This window comes from Trichoderma camerunense (assembly GCF_050948025.1).
Source record: "Trichoderma camerunense strain CBS 138272 chromosome Unknown V8C40scaffold_6, whole genome shotgun sequence".
Lineage (NCBI taxonomy): Eukaryota > Fungi > Ascomycota > Sordariomycetes > Hypocreales > Hypocreaceae > Trichoderma > Trichoderma camerunense.
This window is the reverse complement of record NW_028145364.1, coordinates 350,591-370,142: the sequence shown is the minus strand read 5'-3', so window position 1 is coordinate 370,142 and position 19,552 is coordinate 350,591. Positions and strand designations below refer to the sequence as shown.

Genomic DNA, 19,552 nt, shown 5'->3' with positions numbered 1-19,552 from the left:
TTTAGTGACGCGCCTGAAGACCCGAAAAGTCCATAGTGGTGGCCCCTATCATATCGACGACTTACACACTACCTGCAGATACGGTATTAACCTGTACCTGTAATTGTTTTCTTTTTCCAAACCAATAGGTTCACCAATCATGGCAATGAAGCGCATTGTCGAATGGCGCAGACTGCCAGTGAACCTCACGGAACTCTCCATTGACACGACTTTGCGGTGTGGCCAATCATTTAGGTGGCGGAAACTCAATGATGAATGGTTAGTTTCACCTCTTTGTCGCTCTTATTTATGGTGAACTAAACAGAAGCAGGACATGTACCTTGCATGGGAGGATACTGTCTTTGAAGCAAGATGAAACTCATCTACATTATAAAGTGACTTGGCCAGAACACCGTGCTGAGAGCAAATCATCCGGCAAAGACGTACCATCAGAGAAGGACGATACAGAAGATCTTCTTCGCCACTATTTCAGCTTAAACATTGATTTGGCTTCCCTATATCAACAGTGGTCGAAGGATGATCCAAACTTTCGGAAAAAGGCACCGCAGTTTACGGGAGTCCGGATCCTGAACCAAGATGCATGGGAGGCGTTGATATGCTTTATATGCAGCAGCAACAATAACATATCCCGAATCTCTCAAATGGTTAGTCCTCGTGGGAACGGCTTACCAAGGACGACTTTCGATTAACATAACTTGAACTCTAGGTCCATAAACTTTGCAAGCATTATGGCCCGTTGATTGGCCATATAGAGGGCGAGGCCATGCACGATTTCCCAACCCCAGAGTCTCTAACAAAAAAGACAGTTGAGGCCCATTTAAGAGAACTTGGCTTTGGGTATCGCGCCAAGTACATCGCAGAGACGGCTCGCATCATTGCGAAAGAAAAACCCTCGGCATGGCTAGACTCACTACGCAACCCAGCTTTCCCTGCATTCAACGCCGTGGCCGTAGTGGATGCGCCGCAATCCACCTACAAAGTTGCCCAGGCTGCACTCCTCTCCCTCACTGGCGTAGGCCCAAAGGTGGCCGACTGTGTATGCTTAATGGGTCTAGGATGGGGAGAATCAGTCCCGGTAGATACACATGTTCTTCAGATTGCGCAGAGAGATTATCGCTTTGGAAAAAAGGGCCCCAAAACGATCAACAAGGTCATGTACGATGCGATTGGAGACCATTTCAGAGGCATATGGGGTAAATATGCGGGCTGGGCTCATTCAGTCTTGTTTACAGCCGACTTGCGAGAGTTTTCAAGCCGTATCAAGGAGGAAAAAATCGAGGAATTATCACAGAAAGAAGATGCTTCAGTCTCAAAGAAGGGGTCTCCAAGAAAGAGGAAAGCTGCTGTTGAGGTTGAGGTGGAAAGTGTAGAGGTACTTGTGAAGGAGGAAGATACAAAAGAGGGAGTCATTCTGAAAGTAGACACGACAACCAAAAGGCGGCGAACAAGAGCCCGGCCATGAAATCAATGATGATAATAAAAATATTAATTCTTTCCTCCATCCTTCTTCTCGCTGTATTTCTAATATTTTCTTGGTCCAAGGCTAACGTGATACGCAACCGTCGTTGCATTGGCTGCACGTAGTGGCGCGTCGGCTGAACGTCGGAATTGCGTTGGCGGTAGACTTTTTGCCGCCTCTATGCAAAGCTTGGCCTGCAATCCCTATCTAAAATCAACAAGCTTCTCAGCAGCACACCTCCATGCGCAACGCTCTCGTTGGAACCACGGCAAACACGTTAGAACCGGGATGAAGCAGGAAGTTCGATGAGCCAAGATGTCTGATGCAGATTTCGAGACGATCAAGAGGCTCCAGCAGGAGCGCAACGCTGCGGCAGCCGCTACTAAAGGCTCCCGCGCGTTGGCAGCCTCGAATCAACGCAATGACTCGACGAAGCAGCGGCTCACCGACAGCGCAGACAACGACCTGTACGACCGACAGGAAGCCGACAAGTTTGCGGGATACCACACGTCTCTGCCAATGGGGGATGATGACGATGAGATGGGAGATGGAGACAACACGCGTAGACTCGTTGGTCAGTACACGGCATCTCGTGAGATGATTGACGAGTTTGCCCGCGGCGATGGCGTTGAAGAAGATGATATTCTGGCTGGCAAGGGCGAGAAGAGCGGACGCATCACCGACCGTGAGACGGATTATCAGAAGCGACGATTCAATCGCGTGCTCACGCCGACTCGAGCTGATCCCTTTGCTGAGAACCGAGCAGCTGGTGCTGCAGAAAATGGGACTAGCTATCGAGAAATCATGGAGCTGCGCGAGCTTGAACGCGAGGAGGAGCGTGTGAAGCAAGCTATCAAATCCAAGTTGGATGATGACAATGGCGAAGACGCAAAGCCGACACTCGCCGATCATGACAAGGAAAACGCAGAGGCGGGCTCCACGGAGGCCGTCACATCGGTACGCAAGCGTAAGAAGCGATGGGATGTCTCATCGGCGCCTGCTGGAGAAGACGAAGTAAAGGAGGAGAATGGGGATGCAGTCAAGCCCAAGCGCTCCCGGTGGGATCAGACACCCTCTGTTCCGGGACCGGATGCCATGGACGGCCCCAAGAAACGCTCGCGATGGGACCAAGCGCCATCTGCAACACCCATGGGCAACCAGGGGCTAGCGACTCCCATGCATCAGTCCCAGGCAACCTCGATGCCCACGACCTTTGGAACTGACATCTCTGGACGGAACATGCCACTGAGCGACGAAGAGCTTGACCTGCTCTTGCCAGGCGAAGCCGAGGGTTACAAAGTTCTTGACCCCCCTCCTGGATATGAACCTGTTCGGGCTCCAACTCACAAGATCATGGCCACTCCGGCACCTTCGACTGGCTTCATGATGCAGGACCCTGATCAAGTCAGACTTGGTGGAAAGCCGATGCCAGCTGAAATTCCCGGAGTGGGAGACTTGCAGTTTTTCAAGCCCGAGGACATGGCGTACTTTGGCAAGCTTACAGACGGCTCTGATGAAAATGCCCTCAGCGTGGACGAGCTCAAAGAGCGAAAGATTATGAGACTGCTTCTCAAAATCAAGAACGGAACCCCGCCCATGCGAAAGACGGCTCTTCGACAAATTACTGACAACGCCAGGCAGTTCGGCGCCGGTGCCCTCTTTGACCAGATTCTCCCCCTGTTGATGGAAAAGTCACTGGAAGATCAGGAGCGACATCTGCTCGTCAAGGTCATTGACCGAATTCTCTACAAGCTAGACGACTTGGTCCGCCCATACGTGCACAAGATCCTTGTCGTTATTGAGCCACTTTTGATTGATCAAGACTACTACGCCAGAGTCGAAGGTCGTGAGATTATTTCCAACCTCAGCAAAGCAGCAGGTCTCGCCACCATGATCAGTACAATGCGGCCGGATATCGACCACGTTGATGAGTATGTCCGTAACACGACCGCCCGAGCGTTTGCTGTTGTTGCATCTGCCCTCGGAATTCCCGCTCTGCTGCCTTTCCTCAGAGCTGTGTGCCGAAGCAAGAAGTCTTGGCAAGCCAGGCACACTGGAGTCAAGATCGTCCAGCAGATTCCCATCCTCATGGGATGCGCGGTGCTGCCTCACCTTAAGGGTTTGGTAGACTGCATTGCCCCCAACCTGAGCGATGACCAGACCAAAGTTAGAACCGTTACGAGTCTGGCTATTGCCGCCCTTGCTGAGGCATCCAATCCGTATGGTATCGAGAGTTTCGACGATATCCTCAACCCACTGTGGACTGGAGCCCGCAAACAACGAGGAAAGGGCCTGGCTGGGTTTCTCAAGGCTGTGGGATACATCATCCCTCTCATGGACGAAGAGTACGCCAACTACTACACCAGTCAAATCATGGAGATTCTGCTGCGAGAGTTTTCCTCCCCAGATGAGGAGATGAAGAAGGTGGTGTTGAAGGTGGTGTCTCAATGCGCAGGCACAGAGGGAGTGACAGCCGGCTACCTAAAGGAGCACGTCTTGGACGAGTTCTTCAAGAGCTTCTGGGTGCGGCGAATGGCTCTGGACAAGCGAAACTACAAGCAAGTCGTTGAGACCACAGTGGACATTGGCCAAAAGGTTGGCGTGAGTGAGATTCTGGAGAGAATTGTCAACAATCTCAAGGATGAGAGCGAGGCCTACCGAAAGATGACGGTAGAGACGGTTGAAAAGGTGGTGGCCAGTCTTGGTGCCGCAGATATCGGCGAGCGTCTGGAGGAACGCCTGATTGACGGTATCCTTCACGCGTTCCAAGAACAGAGTGTCGAGGACATCGTTATGCTCAACGGCTTTGGTTCGGTGGTGAACGCCCTGGGAACACGCTGCAAGCCCTACCTACCACAAATTGTCAGCACAATCCTGTGGAGACTGAATAACAAGTCTGCCACTGTTCGACAGCAAGCCGCGGATCTCATCTCTCGAATCGCCATGGTGATGAAGCAATGCGGAGAGGATGCTCTCATGGGCAAGCTGGGCATTGTCCTGTACGAGTACCTCGGAGAAGAGTATCCTGAAGTTCTCGGATCGATTTTGGGAGCCCTGAGATCCATTGTCACGGTCGTGGGTATTTCTCAGATGCAGCCTCCCATCAAAGATTTGCTCCCTCGATTGACCCCTATTCTACGTAACCGACACGAAAAGGTGCAGGAGAACACGATTGATCTGGTGGGACGTATTGCCGACCGAGGCCCTGAGAGTGTCAACGCTCGAGAGTGGATGAGAATTTGCTTTGAGCTTCTTGATATGCTCAAAGCTCACAAGAAGGGAATCCGTCGAGCAGCAAACAACACGTTTGGTTTCATTGCCAAAGCCATCGGTCCCCAGGATGTCTTGGCCACGCTGCTGAACAACCTGAGAGTACAGGAGCGACAGTCTCGTGTCAACACTGCCGTTGCCATTGGTATCGTCGCCGAAACTTGTGCCCCGTTCACTGTCCTGCCGGCCCTGATGAACGAATACCGCGTGCCTGAGCTCAACGTCCAGAACGGTGTGCTCAAGTCCTTGTCCTTCCTGTTTGAATACATTGGCGAAATGGCAAAGGATTATGTCTACGCCGTCACGCCTCTGCTTGAAGACGCCCTCACAGATCGAGATCAAGTGCATCGACAGACGGCCGCGTCGGTAGTCAAGCATATTGCGCTCGGTGTGGTTGGTCTTGGTTGCGAAGACGCCATGATTCACCTGCTCAACCTGCTGTATCCCAACCTCTTCGAGACCAGTCCCCACGTCATTGACCGAATCATCGAAGCCATTGAGGCCATTCGCGTGGCTGCAGGGCCTGGCTTGGTGCTCAACTATGTCTGGGCCGGACTCTTCCATCCGGCGAGAAAAGTGCGAACGCCGTACTGGCGGCTGTACAACGATGCCTACGTGGCTGCGGCCGATGCCATGGTGCCATACTATCCCAACCTAGACGACGACATTTCAGACCGACCAGAACTGGCCATTATTCTATGATTTCTCTTTGCTACAGCTCTGCTACGCTGAGTGGCTAGTGTGGTGTGATTAGGGGAGGGTCCCTTTCCCCGTATACTCAACGAAGGAGGGGGGTTGTCGGTGGGATAGGGGATAACTCTGAATTTTTCTGCTTGAATTCTAATAATGTGTAAGGGTGGAATTACAGTGGCATGCGTTGGGCGTTTATTCTGTTAGATTTTTCTAGGTACCGAAAAGAAAATGTGTTTTTTCCCTCCATCTACCCCTTTTTGGAGTAACTGGATATGCCAGCTGTTAGCACAGCAACGGTGATTATGTGTATCTTCTTTGTCGATGACCGCCTGGATAAACCTCCTTCTTTCGAACTATACGAGAGGTATTCACCACGGCCGATGACGTCGGATGTTTTTTTTGTTTTCGCTGGTATGTACGATGACGCCGTGAGAAAGAAAGGGCTCAAGACATGTGAAAAGCTCCCTTGAGTTGCTCGTTTCACAAAGAGACACTTTCAGCTTCTGAGAAAGGGAAGGCTTCTTGTCTTTACCGGAATGGAGGATACCGGAGCCTGCGTCATTGTCTCGCCTTGAACTTGTTTCGTCTCATCGACTTGCATCGCAGTATGCGTGTGAATCGTTTATTGTAGTTTTTTTTTTTTCTTTTTGCGCTACTCTTATCTGGACATTCCAATGGGTAAAGAAAGGATGAAAAGGACTTGAATTGATGAAGCACAAGTAGTCGTATACGAAGATGTGTTGATGGATTCATCTGTGTTGTGTCTACAGCCTAGAGCCTGAATCATGCAACAGCTCAACGACAAGGACGGTTTTTACAAGTAAAGAGGGCAAAAAGAAGAGTTATAGCAACAAAAAGGGAAATGCTACAGAAACACAAAAAATGAAGCTGCCCACTATCAGAGTCGAACTGATCACCTTGTCATGTCAAGTGAAATTACTAGTGACACGCTATACCGCTTAGCCAAGCGGGCCGAGAGCTCGTGAGTTGATGCTCGAGTTGGCATAACCGAATCATAAAACTGCCAAACTTCATCTCATCCCATTCTCATTCACAGCAGAATGTTGTAAAGCTTCAAAAAAGCAAAGGCCAAGAGAAATGAGAATGGGGTTGACGTCACTGGATGCCAATGCCCTTTGCGACTTTTGACTTTTTGTCCTTTTGAAAATCTCGTCTGCCTAATCTGATTTGCATCTGCTCACGCTCAATGTCTCACTTTGGGCGTGAGCAATTCTCTCCAGCCCCTGCAATGTCTCAGCCGTCGAGAGAGAAATCAAGAGCATGGAAGAGATGATTGGTGGTACTACGAGATATATGGTCACTACGGCATAGTACTTGCATGCGCCACCAGCACGAATTACACATCACGGTCAGCAAAGTCAGGAAAGATAGTAGAAAGAAAAAGAAAAAATGAGAGACAAGAAACCAAGTCAAGACGAGACATGCATGCATACGAGCACACAATGTCGCACAATGAAACGACGCTAAGAGACGCAGCCAAAAAATCTTCTCTCAATGCTGCCGTACTTCGTACATACTGTAGTACTCCGTATGTGCTGTGCTGTAAGGTAGATGAAATGGCCTCCATCTTCATCGTTCTCCCCTCTTTGCCAGCGTGCATATGCCGCATGCATGCAGCAAAATGGTGATTCAAAGCCCCGTCGTGCAGTAGCGCCGCAGGAAGCAGATACTTGGAGTAAGCAGTGCGTGCAGCTACTAATGCAGGCCGTAAATAAGTTTGCACAAGACGGAAAAAGAAAAGAGGAAAAAGGGCAAAGGATAGATTTCGTGTTTGCCGAAGTCGATTCCTTTGGTTGGCTGTGGAGGGATGGGATGGATGTTGGGGGAACAAAACAGGACCCGGCTAAAATAAAAGGCGAGCTTAACGGGCACAAAAGAGAGAAGAAGTGCCGGGAATAAAGGGGAAAAGGCGGTCGGGATGTTGAATATTCGGGTGTGTCCCAGACAAGAGAAGCCATCCGAATTCACCAATAGCAATGGCTGGTATGAAAACGCAGACATTGTTGCTGTGGTTGTATGTATGTGGCAGTTGGTAGCGGCAGAAGAAATCAAATACTTTTTGCAGTAGCATCGGGATGGGGGCAACGGCACGCCCCCCCATGCAGCTACTACATTCTGTAATATGCACGAGGAGGTGACACGAGAGGCTGTGGCAATGTCTCGAGGTAATGTCCGAAAGGAGTTGATGCTATTTCTCCTTTCCGATCAGTCCTAGGACGGACTCGAAAAAGGGCCAACAAACAGCCTCCTGCCGACACGGCTCCGATTCCTGGAATGTCGGCCTGGGCTGGGGATAATGGCAGAAGCATTTCATCTGATTTCGCTGTTGGTCACAGAACATCCCAAGATGACACTCCCCGATGACATTTGAGGCCTCTCTACCGTACTCGTATGCTGTCCGAACCCGTGGCGCTGGTTAGGACTCAATCTCAGCTTGGAGTGGCACAGCATCGTCATCCAACAACAACAAATTTGTTGGCGCAGACCACATGAACCCAACGCCACGGCGACGGAGAAAGATACCGTCAAAGCGGGCTTGGAGGCACCTTCAGAGCAACAACTTCAGAGCGAAGAGCGAGACACAGGTCGTACAACAGCCATTGGGAGAAAAGCAATGGCCACCCAGGAAGCAAAAAGGAGGCGCCGCCATGTCTCGGCGAGTCTGCAGAGCGGAATCCTAGTAAGACAGCCGTCCATTTCTATGCTCGAAAAATGTGACGAGAGCCATGTCGCAACGTTCGTAGATTGGAAGTAGAGTAAGGCAATCATGCACAATGGCGAGGCGTTTTGTCCACGCCGCTGCTTGGACTTGGTGCTTCTGTCCGTATGACAATGTGAAGAAGGCTCATCATGAATGGTTACGACGACTAACAAACAGCTCTGGTCAGCGCAGATGCACGCTTTCAGAGTGCCGGTAAAGACGATCGAGGCTTACTACTCTCCAGTGACATGCAATAACAATCCTACCGTTTGTATTGGGGAAAGGTGGTGATGAGGCGTTTACGCTGTTGATTCCCTCGCTGTCTCACAACCGCTTCGAAGATGCAGTCATAAGACAACGTGCGATAGCTGGTAATTGACACTGTATATTTGTGACACACGGGTGGTGGGGGGCTGCTGTTGTGTGCCATGGCCAGCGGGTCTACAGCGAGAGCGACAGCTAGATGCAGCGCTTGGGAGGGAGGTTGACGTCATGAATAGAGGCAGTCGGTCGTTGGCCGAAGCACGCAATGGACAGGCACATTTGCACTGTGCGCGGCCGAGGTACGAGAGTCCTTGGTAGGTCAGGTAGGGGGGAGGCGAAAAGGGCTGGTCATCAACTCTGTAAGAAGCGAGAAAATAGAGAAATTGACAAGATGACAAGTAGGAAAAGACGAACAAAAACAAAAACACAAGAGCCGTCGGCAACCAATTACCAGGCTACGGGGAAAACAAGCCTCGGCTCCTTTTTTTTTTCAACAGGCGAATCCCTGCTCCATCCAGACAAACTATCAAACACATGTTGCATCCAGAAACCCAGCGTCAAGGTACCCGGGATAAGGTAGGCGGCGCATTGATTCTAGAACACGCGCCCAGAGGCAGATCTGACGTTGATCGTGGCCTCTTGGTTTCTTGGCTCCAGAGCAAGGTAAGGGAGAACCTGAAGATCACGGCTCGACGAGGCCTTTCCCGCACGTGTCTGGCAAGGCCGATCTCTCCACCTTGGCCTCAACTCTATTTGCACAACCAAGCAGAGGCCAGTGAAGTTGTGTGTGTAGTAGCAGAGTTCAATTATCATCGGTTTTCCGTTGGATGAGACGGAACATGTGAGATACGGGCTACTGTACTTTGGTACTGACACACAAGCCGATGATTACTGTACAGTACATGTGATGAAGGGGGGAGGGCTAAACAGAGAATGGGCACTTGTTTTTCCCTTTTCCTTCTTTTTGGTATGGGGAGATTACTGTAATACCTACTACTCAGCAGATTAGCCATGGGGGGAGACGGGTAATGGGCAAATTGTGTCAAATGACAGAGGGTGGTTGGTTAGCAAGAAGGTGAAGAGAGCGGTGTGAGCGAGCTGAAGGAGGGAATCGGCACTTGGGTATCCCTGGATGAATGCTTGTTCGCTCGCTCGCTCGCTCAACGGCTTTTACCTCCGCCGCATCCGCCCAATCTTGTGTGTGTGTGTGCGTGTTGGGCTCTTGTGACATGAACACAGTGGGCGGAGATGTGATGGAGACTGTACTTGCATGGGAGCACCTTGTCTGGTCTCTCTCTGGTGCTGCACTCTCTGTAACTACATACAGTACGGAGCATATCGTGTACGAGTACTCGTAGACAACATGGAGGTATCCCTGCCGTGAATAAATGGACGGCTGTTGTATTTTACACGCTATCATGTAATTGGTATGTAGCACGTACTCGTACGGCACTCGTATGGCTATGAAGCATCCAATGCCAAATGAGGGTGCCACAACACGCACACCCAAAGGGACGGCAAGGAAATATCATCATGTGGATGAAGGAAATAAAATCACAGATTGCGACGAATGAATGACCAACTGACTGACTCCTCCCCATGCAACCAGCACCACATAACCATCCCGTCAACAAAACTAATCCTTAGTAGCGGTACCACCTGCACACGGCCGTATTTAGTATTCGCCCACAACCCGTTTCTGGTCGCCGACCTGAGATGCCCGCCGGCGTGTTACTCGAACGCTGCAAATTACATTACATTAGGCTTGCTCCAACCCTCTCTCTTTCATCTGGGGACATGCTGGGGCTAGTGCTGGGTGCATGTAATTTCCAGCAGAACAAGGCCATGGCTAAACGGCTCGTCTCAATTAGCAAGCCCTGTTCTCCACCAGCGGGGGACAGAGGAGCAAGCATCTTCGTGGTTGTGAGTGAAAGGAAGGTCAGGCAGACAAGGCGAAAAAATACGAAGTCGCAGTGCTAAAATCATACATCATCAGGACTCACTCGCAAACACAAGACAGTGAAAATTAAACAATGGCATGACTTTTTTTGTTTTGTTTTCTCTTCTTATAACTAGCCGGGTAAATGTATCAGTCATTTTAGGGATCAAACGATGCCACCATCGTATCGTATGCGGCTGGCGGAGTGGCATCACATCAGCCGGCACCCGCCCTATCTGCCGGTATTGGCGCGGACGATCGTCGCCGCCAAAATATATCGGGTATCTGGTATTTAATCTCGAGGCAAGTACTAGCAAGGCAGCAAATAAAGTGCATGGCAATCTCTTTTCTTGCGGTTCATGGGGCCTATATCTCGGGTTCTATTAGAGATGGGTAAATACATGAACTTCGTACTCATGCTCTAGTCATGTACGTTATATTCTCCCGCCAAGCATCGACTCGTAGCGCTCCCCCCTTCGCTTGGTGGATGGAAGCATTGCTGGCCAGTATTGTAATCATATCGGCTTCTCCAGAGACCATGTATAGCTGATTACATGGACGGAGCAGGCGATTCAGCTCCATCTCTGTCCACTTACTAGTATACAGGATAGAATCTCTCCCCTCTTTCAACCCACAACTGCGTATCACTTTAGAGGAACCAAATCAACATCTTTTTAGGGCAACCCGAAGCCGGAACAGCACTTGTCCACTTGTTCTGTTCCATGGGGAATTGTCGCATTCCCCGAGCCGGAGAAAAAAACAAAAAGAAAAAGACACTGTGCTCTCCCAGCTTGTGGAGCTTCGACACCCCTTGGACGGAAAAGCGAGAAGAAGGGATCCCTAGTCCAAGTTGGCGCGTTTCATGTGTCCCAATCTGGCCTACCGCCTCCGCACCCAAATCCTCGGTTTATGGGAGAGAGTTCCATTTGTAAAAAGGGAAAAAAATGCATACGAGTACATGGATGTCCGGTACTCGCAGTCCTCCGCTTAGAAAGAGCCTGAGACAGTGCCGACTCGGGTGAAAAATACACCGGAACAACACTATTAGGAATGTGAAAAAGAAAAAGAAAGAAAGAAAAGAAAGAAAAGAAAAGAACAAAATCACACCAAAAAGAAAGGAGCCTAGAAAAGAAAAAGCAAAGAAAAAGCAAGAGAAACGCAAAAAGAGGTCCGTGGTGCTGGCTGTGCCAGTCGCAGACCTGAGCTTGTGATTCGCGTCCTCGTACCGGCACACTTCAAGGGAGCCTCTCTCATCTCCACCCCAGCTGTTGGGGGCCAGTGGCCACTGAAATGGCACTTTTTTTTTTCTCTTCGCCAGAGAGAGAGAGAGAGAGGTCAGTGAGAACCTATTGCCGTTGCCAAATGTCATTTCATCTTGTTGCTTTTTGCTACCGGTTTTCTTGGCTGTTTGACCTGATACCTTTCACCCCGTATTACGCACCGCTGCCTTAATCAAATATGGCTTCATAAAAACGGAAAAGCCGCTGATGTTTAATAACATGCCTTCTAAAAAAAGAAAAGACAAGACAAGAGAGAAACGAAGAGTGAATGAGTATCCACCACCAAAAGGGCCTTTTTTTAACTTTTTCCCCCATGTCGTCTACGTTTCTTTTTTTGCACGGCATCAAAATCATGAGAGCGCCATTGTGATACAGGCAGCACTGTGTGTGGTTTCTGGGGGAGTACTAGTAGTACGAGTGACAGCATCTTTTAAGATGAGATTCTTTGGGACAAGGATTTGATCCTAAAAAGGACCTTTGCATATAGGTAGGGTGTGGATGGAGGTAAGCCAGTGATCGAAGAGATGGACGGCAATCTGAGCATGGCGATGTTTGCACATGCAATACATTACCTCGGGAGGCTGTAGACTGCAGCGAAGCAAGCACCTCGAGCTTGATCAGCATCTACCTAGGCATCAGATGCTATTGAGAAGCAGCAGCCATTGCTCCTCTCCTCTTCTCCTCTCATTCTTCTCCAATTTCCCTTTTTTCCTTTTTTGCTTGTTTAGTATGCTTCTTCTTCCACTTATTATTATTAGTACAGAAACACCAGTCACGCGGTTGCTCTTCTAAATTGCCACTCAGCCCGTGTGTACTCGTGGTAAAGCGCCCTTGATACTGGCCACCAACTTGAATTACTCGTACAAGATGGAACAGTACCCAATGTACTCGTACACCGGAGTATCACACAGGCCGCTTATTTTTCGTGAGCCGTCTGCTGGGCACTCACACTCACACTCACACACCAAACTTCAACCCAATCTTGAGCCGCAACGAGATTGCCCAAGCCAAAAGGTCAGCCACAACCAGACTGGCGGACCAGCGCCACTTGCGGAACGGACAAGACAAGGGGAGGTTTGTTGCTAGCGAGTTTTGAAAGAGGTGAAGAGGAGAGGCAACAAGAACAAGCAACAAGCTAGTTCCCATCAACCGGTGGAGCTGCCGCAAGTGGTGGGTCCGTTTGGCATCCTTTGTGATGGCCGGCTAGCGGGAGCATTTTCTCGATCCCTGGAGCGGTTGAGCGGCCATCGTTAACACCGATCGCGGGAGCCCTGCTGGGCCGGTAAGGAGATGGCCGGCAGACATGGGCATTTTCATCAGCAAGCAAAACCGCACAGTACAGTTTTGATGCCCTTCTCCTTTTTGTCTGCTTGGGCTAGATATTCCATACCGGTGCCTGTCAAGCTGTATCTGGCTTCGTGCTGGTGGCAGTTCCGTTGCTACATGTACATGCATCCATCACTTCCCCCCTCCCCTCCCTGTTGCCCGTCTGTATGCGGCTACTTTACGAGGGACCACGCCTTGCATTGCACAACACAAGGCCCAAGCAATAAGCACCATCAGATTTAGCTCTTGCTCATATTCTCCGTACGACGTTTCAGCCGGCAGCATTTTGTCTCTGCCTTCTCCCTTGGTCGTAGTTTGAAATCTTGATGCATCGTATCGTGTCAAGGCAGCTGTTGATGTGATGGGGTGGGTGATGCCCCCCCTCGTAGGCGATTTTATTCCCGGCGGAAGCCTGCAGCTCCGGGGGGGTCCCAGCGCCACTCCCAGCGCACTGTCCGTCAACCCTAAACACAAGCAGCCTAGGGGGGGCCCCAGTGACGTATATTTTGGAGCTGAAAATACAGTGTTGACTCTAGATACACTGTGTTGTCTGTCCTAGGACTTTGGTTGCGCGCTGAAGAGGGCGGTAAGCGGCGACGGCGATGCTATTGGGCTGCTTCCGTGCGAATGAGGATTCAGATGTATGTCCGCTTGGCAAGGATATTCCGCAACAGATGGATACTGCTAATATGTGCTGTCTTTTGGTATGGATACACTTTTTGGTGCTACTAGTAAGGTACGAGTATTAATATGTAATTGTGATTTGGAGAAGGCAAGAAAAGAGTGAGGCAGCCAAAGCACCAAAGGGGAAATAGACGGAGCTAATTCCATTGGCGGGCTGGGTACGTAGCATGCAACACAATTTGCTCAGCAGACTGGGGGAAAAAAAAAAGCAAAATGAAGAGTGAATGATGCTGTACGATAAAACTTAGTCCGCCCTGCATGTGTCTAAAACGGAGCAAGATACAGCATAGCGCAGGCGACAAGAAAAGAAGAGGGGCGGAGGCATATACTCGTAGCTCACAGGTGGTCGTCGCACGTGTCGCGTAGCTGTGATGCATCTTCCCAGGAGAGGAGGCTGAGAATAGAGAATCCAATCTGAGAAAATAAGCCTGGGCTGCCAAGATGCGTCAAGCACACTTTCGCGGAGCCCCATCCGTTTGAGCACAATGACGAAAGTCGAGGGCCAAAAACTTGCTTGAGATGCTGCAACCCGCCCATGAGATGACGATGACGGGCATTTCATCCGACAGCCCGGTTTTGGAGAAGGGAGGGGGATGGGGAGGGGGGGGTCCCAGCTTTCTTTTGGGATTGATTGACTTGGTCGTTTGTCTCATCAACACATGGACTGCATGGGGGGGTGATGTCCAAAGAGAGGCCGTCGAGCCTTGGCGCGGGGAAAGGACAAGGCAGAGCCGTTCAGCTAGTACTACAAGTAACAACCTGACGCAGCCAGCTAGCAAGAAAAAGAAACCAACAACAGGTAATACGATAGGTGTGGTGATGGTGGAGGTTATCGTGATGAGATCCACCGAAACGGTCATAGGCGCAGAGTTGGCTTGCTTTTCTGCTTGGTGCTTGGTGGCTAGCCGCCCCTCCCCTTCCTCTCTCTCCCCGCAGGGCGAGCGTGCTTTGGCTCAGGCTCACCTCAGAACGTTGCGTGGTGTGCGCAGACTTGGCCGTTTTGGCTTATCATACGTATGTGTGATTGTGCTTTGATCCATCTGCAGTCCGTTTTGAGAACAAGGCTGCCTGTCGTGACCCTCCCTGCCTCACTTTGGGCGTAGTGATATCGTCAACTGTATCTCATCTCAGTGTGTTGATACCTTACATGACATGTACCTACCCTTGACACTGCACCTACACGTACAGCTCTCGCTCTACCGCTTTAGATTTCGAGCTAAAAAGATTAAAAATTTCATCATCAGTCATTCTGATGCTCCCTTGGCCTCCATCATGTCTCATCGTTCTCCTCTCTGTCATTGCCATGCCTCTGTTTGTGCCCAGTTGTACGCCCTGCATCCCATCTCTCTCTTCCTCTGTGATCACGGCAGTATATTGCGTACCAGCCCTTCTTCCTGTCCTGTTCCTCCAACCCCACCCACCCCGGACGGCGTCGACGCCGTGCGTTTCTCTGCCTTGGTGCTTCTTTTCGTTCCCCTGTTTGCCCGTAGCCAAAGAAAATCGCCAGCCCAGAAGCTAGAGTGAGGGCCCTTTACGTCAGGGCTGCCAACTGCATCAACACCCGGGTCGGCCAAAAAGCTGGACCCCACCGGGCCGGCTGGATCCCTGTCGCTCCGTGTTCCGCACGGGGTGCCGTACGGAGTACTCGGCTCGTACTCCGTATGAGGAATTTCGCTGGCCAGGACGCACTGGGGGATGGTAAGGATTGATGACTTTTTGGAAGTGTGGTTGAGAGACCCCCGTACCCGGCATGCACCCTATCCGATACGGCCAAGCTCCCCCCTCAGCTAGACAGATTGCTTTTTTGCTCCCTTGTCGTGTCTGGTTTGAGAGAGGAGCAAATGTCGGTGCTTCTTTTTTTTTCTGTGTGTGGCCAGCAGAGAAGATGAAGCTGCTCCTATTTATTTTACTTGTAATTACCACCAACCAAGGTTCATCCTGCTTCTACTACGTTACTTGCTAGCCAGGTACGAGTACTAACATGACTCTTGTTCTTCACAAATATCCATCATACAGTACCTTAATCTGCCCGCGTGCCCAGTACAGTACAGTGTCTATTCTTTCGCCATCCACCAAACACACACGAACACATGTGTACACACACACAGCTCTGCACATTTCGGCATTCTTGCCTCGCTCGCTGTCTCCCCCCCCTGCATAATCTCCTTCGCAGAGCCGTCCGTCTCTTCTCTCCGCAGTGGCGGCAAAGAGCCAACAATCCACCTGTCTGTCGCAGGCCCCTGGTCAAACTGCCGTAGCCTTATCCAACAAGCATCAGATTCTGTCGTCTGGCCCACCCGCACCTTTTGGTCACCATCCCTGCTTTGCCCTGTCCTTGTCCCGGGGTTGGCACTCGTACCGTGCGAGACAGTGCGCGATGGACACGGCTCCTTGGGTACATTCGCCAGGTGCGCATGCCAGCAGGGGGGAGGTACCCAGCTCCTCGTACTCCGTGCCGCGCAACTCCACAACTGCCAGCCCATACAGTGGAGAGTACAGCACTTCCAGCTCCTTCATCCAGTTCTTTGCGCTGCTGCATTCAGTACTGGGTAGCTTTGTATGCGCAATTCCTTTGCCACTTGTAGACATGTTTAGTGGGATATACCTGTATTTGATGCGCCTGGTACTTGCTATCATAATAGAATGAATGCAGCCAACATCCACCTTTATCAAATCCTCTCTCTCTACATCCACTACTGCCAGGTTAGCACATACTCGTACAGTACAGTATACAGTGCACACTCCAGCACAGTCCTGCTCCTGCCTTCCTCCACCCCACCCCACCCCACCCGTGTGTCCACACCTCCCCCTGTCGTGCCTTCCCAGTCCCACAGATTGCATCTCCACCCCCCTTTCAGATCCACGCTCGCTGGGCTTTTGCTTGTCTCGCTGTCGACATCATGGCTCCTGTTAGCTGGCCCGCGTACTGCCTACTTGTCGTCCGCTCGCATTCACCTGCGTTGTGCAGGTACCAGTACTCTGTATTTACTCGTATGTACCAGACTGGCTGCACACAGTCCGTAGAATGAATCAAGGTACCTCTCACCTCACTCTCACCTGTAGTATCAAACGCTCTGCTTCGTCTGCATTGCATTGGGATCTTACTCGTAACACAACACAAAGCATCTCCTCCCCCCCTCTTGGTGCTGAATTGACTTCATTCCATTGTGCCCAGTACATCATCGTGCAATCTCTCCCAGATACAAGGTACCTCGCTGTCTTTGCCTTGTCTCAAAACTTGCCACTACCAAGTACAATCGCAGCATCAGCTATAGAGGTAGCATTCTCTCTTTTCGCCTCCTCATCTTTCTTCTCCTCCCCCTCCATCGTCAGTGTCTGTGAAATCTCAAACTCAAACCAAACCAGCTTTTTTCAGCGCATACCTCATACCTGGAACCGTCATCAAAGACAACAAGCAAATCGCCGCATTCGCAACAAAGACAAGCCCCCAACTGCTTTTCCCCTGCCCGCTTCTTGCGCACTTTCTGGAGACCCTGCCAGGAAGTAAGTCTTCAAACTTGTTTTTTTATCCCTCTCTCCATACGCCATATCCATATCAACCAAGCACAAGCACAAGCAGTCGTCATCATCCCTATCATTCCCAGCATCTTCGCTCTCCTCTTCGCCTTCTCCATACTCTCCACCGCGATTTGGCCATTGCGCTGCTCCATAACGGAGTTTTGGTGGTTCCCTGTGGGTTTCTCCCAAATGCTCGTCACTTAATTCAACTAGCCTGCAGCCCTCCCCGGCCGGTTCTTGTTCCTAGGGCCATCCACAATACATCCATCCTCTAGCACCTAGCACCAAGCATTACCCTACCACTACCAATACCTTGCCTACTGTACTTTCATCGACGCAACCCTGTCGCCTCGGGCTTTGCGAAAGGGACATTGGCCTGCCGATCACTTTGCACCACACAGCCAGAGTCGTCACACCAGGCCAACCTGGGACCTCCTCTGGCATCCCGCTAAAACTGACGCACGTCAACTCACTGACCCAAGGACACACTTAAGACTTCGCTGATCCCACCTTGGTCCTCCCGACAAATCGCTCCCAACTCCAGACGGGATCTTCTTGACTTTTGGACTGTGTTACCGACTTGGCAATCTTCTAGTCGGGATCCCGCATTTGATCAACAAACCTTCTTTTGCTCTCCCACGCACCACACACACACACGCAACGCACATCACATCACCCGAATAACGTCTCCTGTTGTCAAAGATCACTTAGACAAAAAGAAGAAGAAGACGAAGAAGAAGAAAAAAGAAAGGATTATCGGGCCTTACAACACAATTACACTACACTTCAATATTCGATCGCCACTGCACTGCACTGCATATTACAACCATGACCATGACGCTGGATACGCCACAGCAGCAGCGATTTGGGCCCGTCATGAACTTTGACTATCCGCCTCACGGCCAGTCGCCGGCCTTTTCAAATCCGTGGTCGTCCTCACCGTCGGCACCTCATACCGCTGCCGTAGCCGGAAGCAACCTCTATGTTGGCCCTCCACAGCCTTCACTCGCCCACAGTCTCGTTTCCAAGCCTCTGACAGCGCGCGCCCCTACCTCCAGCGCACCTCCTTTACCGTCATACGGTTCAATGCCCGTCACCGCAACCTCAGCTGGTATGTTTTTTCTTCATCTTTTTCACTCTATATCTTGACGATAGTTCACCGTTACTCACCGAATCACTCCTTTAGATCTACTCAACCTGAACCGCCTACAGACTTCTTCTGCTGCGTATGCAGACGCCACCTACGCCACGACAGCCTCTCCCGTCCACGGCCACTTTGCACCCCCTTCAGCTACTCCCTACGATGCCATGGGCTATGCACCAGCTCCTGTGCGGTCATCTGCCTTTAGTGCCATTGGCCACGAATCTGATGCATCGCGAAGATTCTCTCAACAGTGAGTCGGCTCGCCATCTGCTCCATGAAATTACATGACTGACCTTGTGCGTCCCAAACAGCGTCCACCCTGATGACCGCAGAGGATTTGCCGAAGCTCTTGATGCCAGCCATGGCATGCTCGCCATGAGCCAAGAGACACCAAGAAACATCTATGGCAACCGCAACGACCGATCTTCTGTAGATTCATACGGCTTCCCATCGACCCATTCGACCAGCTCCTCCATATCGTCGTCTGGCAACTTCAGTTCCTACTATGGCGACTCTGTGTCCGACTACTCGACCGCAGGCTCAGACATTGAGTCTGTCGGCTCGAGGACGCTCCCTCGGCCTCAGGGAATGTTGTCAACCTCACTGCCTCCCGCGCCACAGTCCATGATGGGCCAGTTCAGCTCCAAGGTCTCGTCCAGCACCCAGAAGAAGCACAAGTGCAAGGTCTGCGAAAAGCGATTCACACGACCAAGCTCACTGCAGACACACATGTACAGCCACACAGGCGAAAAGCGTAAGTACTCGGTACCCATTTGCAGTCGTCAAGAACCTCAAGCTCACCATCATTCTCATTAGCATTCGCCTGCGAAGTCGAGGGCTGTGGACGCCACTTCTCTGTTGTCTCCAACCTGCGACGTCACCGAAAAGTTCACAGGGGCGACGCTCGATCCGAGGCTGGTTCCGAAGACCACCACTCGGACTAAAGCACCCCCCTGTGAATTTCCTTTCGGTTGTATCAATAGACATCGTTACGAACTAAGGCCTTGTATGGCCAACCCCTTCAACATTTTATCTTTCAGCCACCCCATCTCCGCACTTTAATCATCTGTAGCAGCATAGAAGATGCATGAGATGTTGTTGCGGGATGGCGGCGGCTGAAAGATTGACTATCATTACTAAGATTTAATTGGGACAATAATCAGACGACGACTTCATCTCATGACACTATTTTAGAGGATGTGGGATCACAAGAATCAGGAGGCCAGGATTTCTTGACGAGATGGCGCGGCTA

General features: G+C 50.8%; 6 protein-coding genes and 1 non-coding gene across 7 annotated transcripts; 5 read left to right on the top strand and 2 right to left on the bottom strand.

Annotated features, from left to right (window-relative positions):
- Window positions 1-60: 60 nt before the first annotated feature.
- V8C40DRAFT_240494 (8-oxoguanine glycosylase OGG1) lies at window positions 61-1,501 on the top strand. Its single transcript, XM_083214812.1, has 3 exons — window positions 61-258; window positions 311-644; window positions 707-1,501. The coding sequence occupies exons 1-3, from the start codon at window positions 140-142 to the stop codon at window positions 1,460-1,462; spliced, it is 1,209 nt and encodes a 402-aa protein (XP_083074711.1). The 5' UTR covers window positions 61-139; the 3' UTR covers window positions 1,463-1,501.
- Window positions 1,502-1,668: 167 nt separating this feature from the next.
- V8C40DRAFT_240492 (U2 snRNP complex subunit HSH155) lies at window positions 1,669-5,701 on the top strand. The gene has a single exon (XM_083214811.1). It carries the CDS (start codon window positions 1,775-1,777, stop codon window positions 5,429-5,431), a length of 3,657 nt encoding a protein of 1,218 aa, XP_083074710.1. The 5' UTR covers window positions 1,669-1,774; the 3' UTR covers window positions 5,432-5,701.
- A 610-nt stretch (window positions 5,702-6,311) lies between these two features.
- Window positions 6,312-6,395, bottom strand: V8C40DRAFT_t85. The gene has a single exon. It is a non-coding gene; the product is annotated as a tRNA-Thr (tRNA).
- On the bottom strand, window positions 6,312-7,744 carry V8C40DRAFT_240488 (uncharacterized protein). Its single transcript, XM_083214810.1, has one exon. It carries the CDS (start codon window positions 7,399-7,401, stop codon window positions 6,907-6,909), a length of 495 nt encoding a protein of 164 aa, XP_083074709.1. The 5' UTR covers window positions 7,402-7,744; the 3' UTR covers window positions 6,312-6,906.
- A 971-nt stretch (window positions 7,745-8,715) lies between these two features.
- Window positions 8,716-9,483, top strand: V8C40DRAFT_240483 (uncharacterized protein). Its single transcript, XM_083214809.1, has one exon. It carries the CDS (start codon window positions 8,943-8,945, stop codon window positions 9,237-9,239), a length of 297 nt encoding a protein of 98 aa, XP_083074708.1. The 5' UTR covers window positions 8,716-8,942; the 3' UTR covers window positions 9,240-9,483.
- A 537-nt stretch (window positions 9,484-10,020) lies between these two features.
- Window positions 10,021-10,882, top strand: V8C40DRAFT_240479 (uncharacterized protein). Its single transcript, XM_083214808.1, has one exon. It carries the CDS (start codon window positions 10,447-10,449, stop codon window positions 10,732-10,734), a length of 288 nt encoding a protein of 95 aa, XP_083074707.1. The 5' UTR covers window positions 10,021-10,446; the 3' UTR covers window positions 10,735-10,882.
- A 6,683-nt stretch (window positions 10,883-17,565) lies between these two features.
- Window positions 17,566-19,392, top strand: V8C40DRAFT_186430 (C2H2-type zinc finger protein). The gene is made up of 4 exons (XM_083211797.1): window positions 17,566-18,267; window positions 18,343-18,550; window positions 18,612-19,054; window positions 19,117-19,392. The coding sequence occupies exons 1-4, from the start codon at window positions 17,985-17,987 to the stop codon at window positions 19,242-19,244; spliced, it is 1,062 nt and encodes a 353-aa protein (XP_083074706.1). The 5' UTR covers window positions 17,566-17,984; the 3' UTR covers window positions 19,245-19,392.
- The last annotated feature ends 160 nt before the right edge of the window (window positions 19,393-19,552 follow it).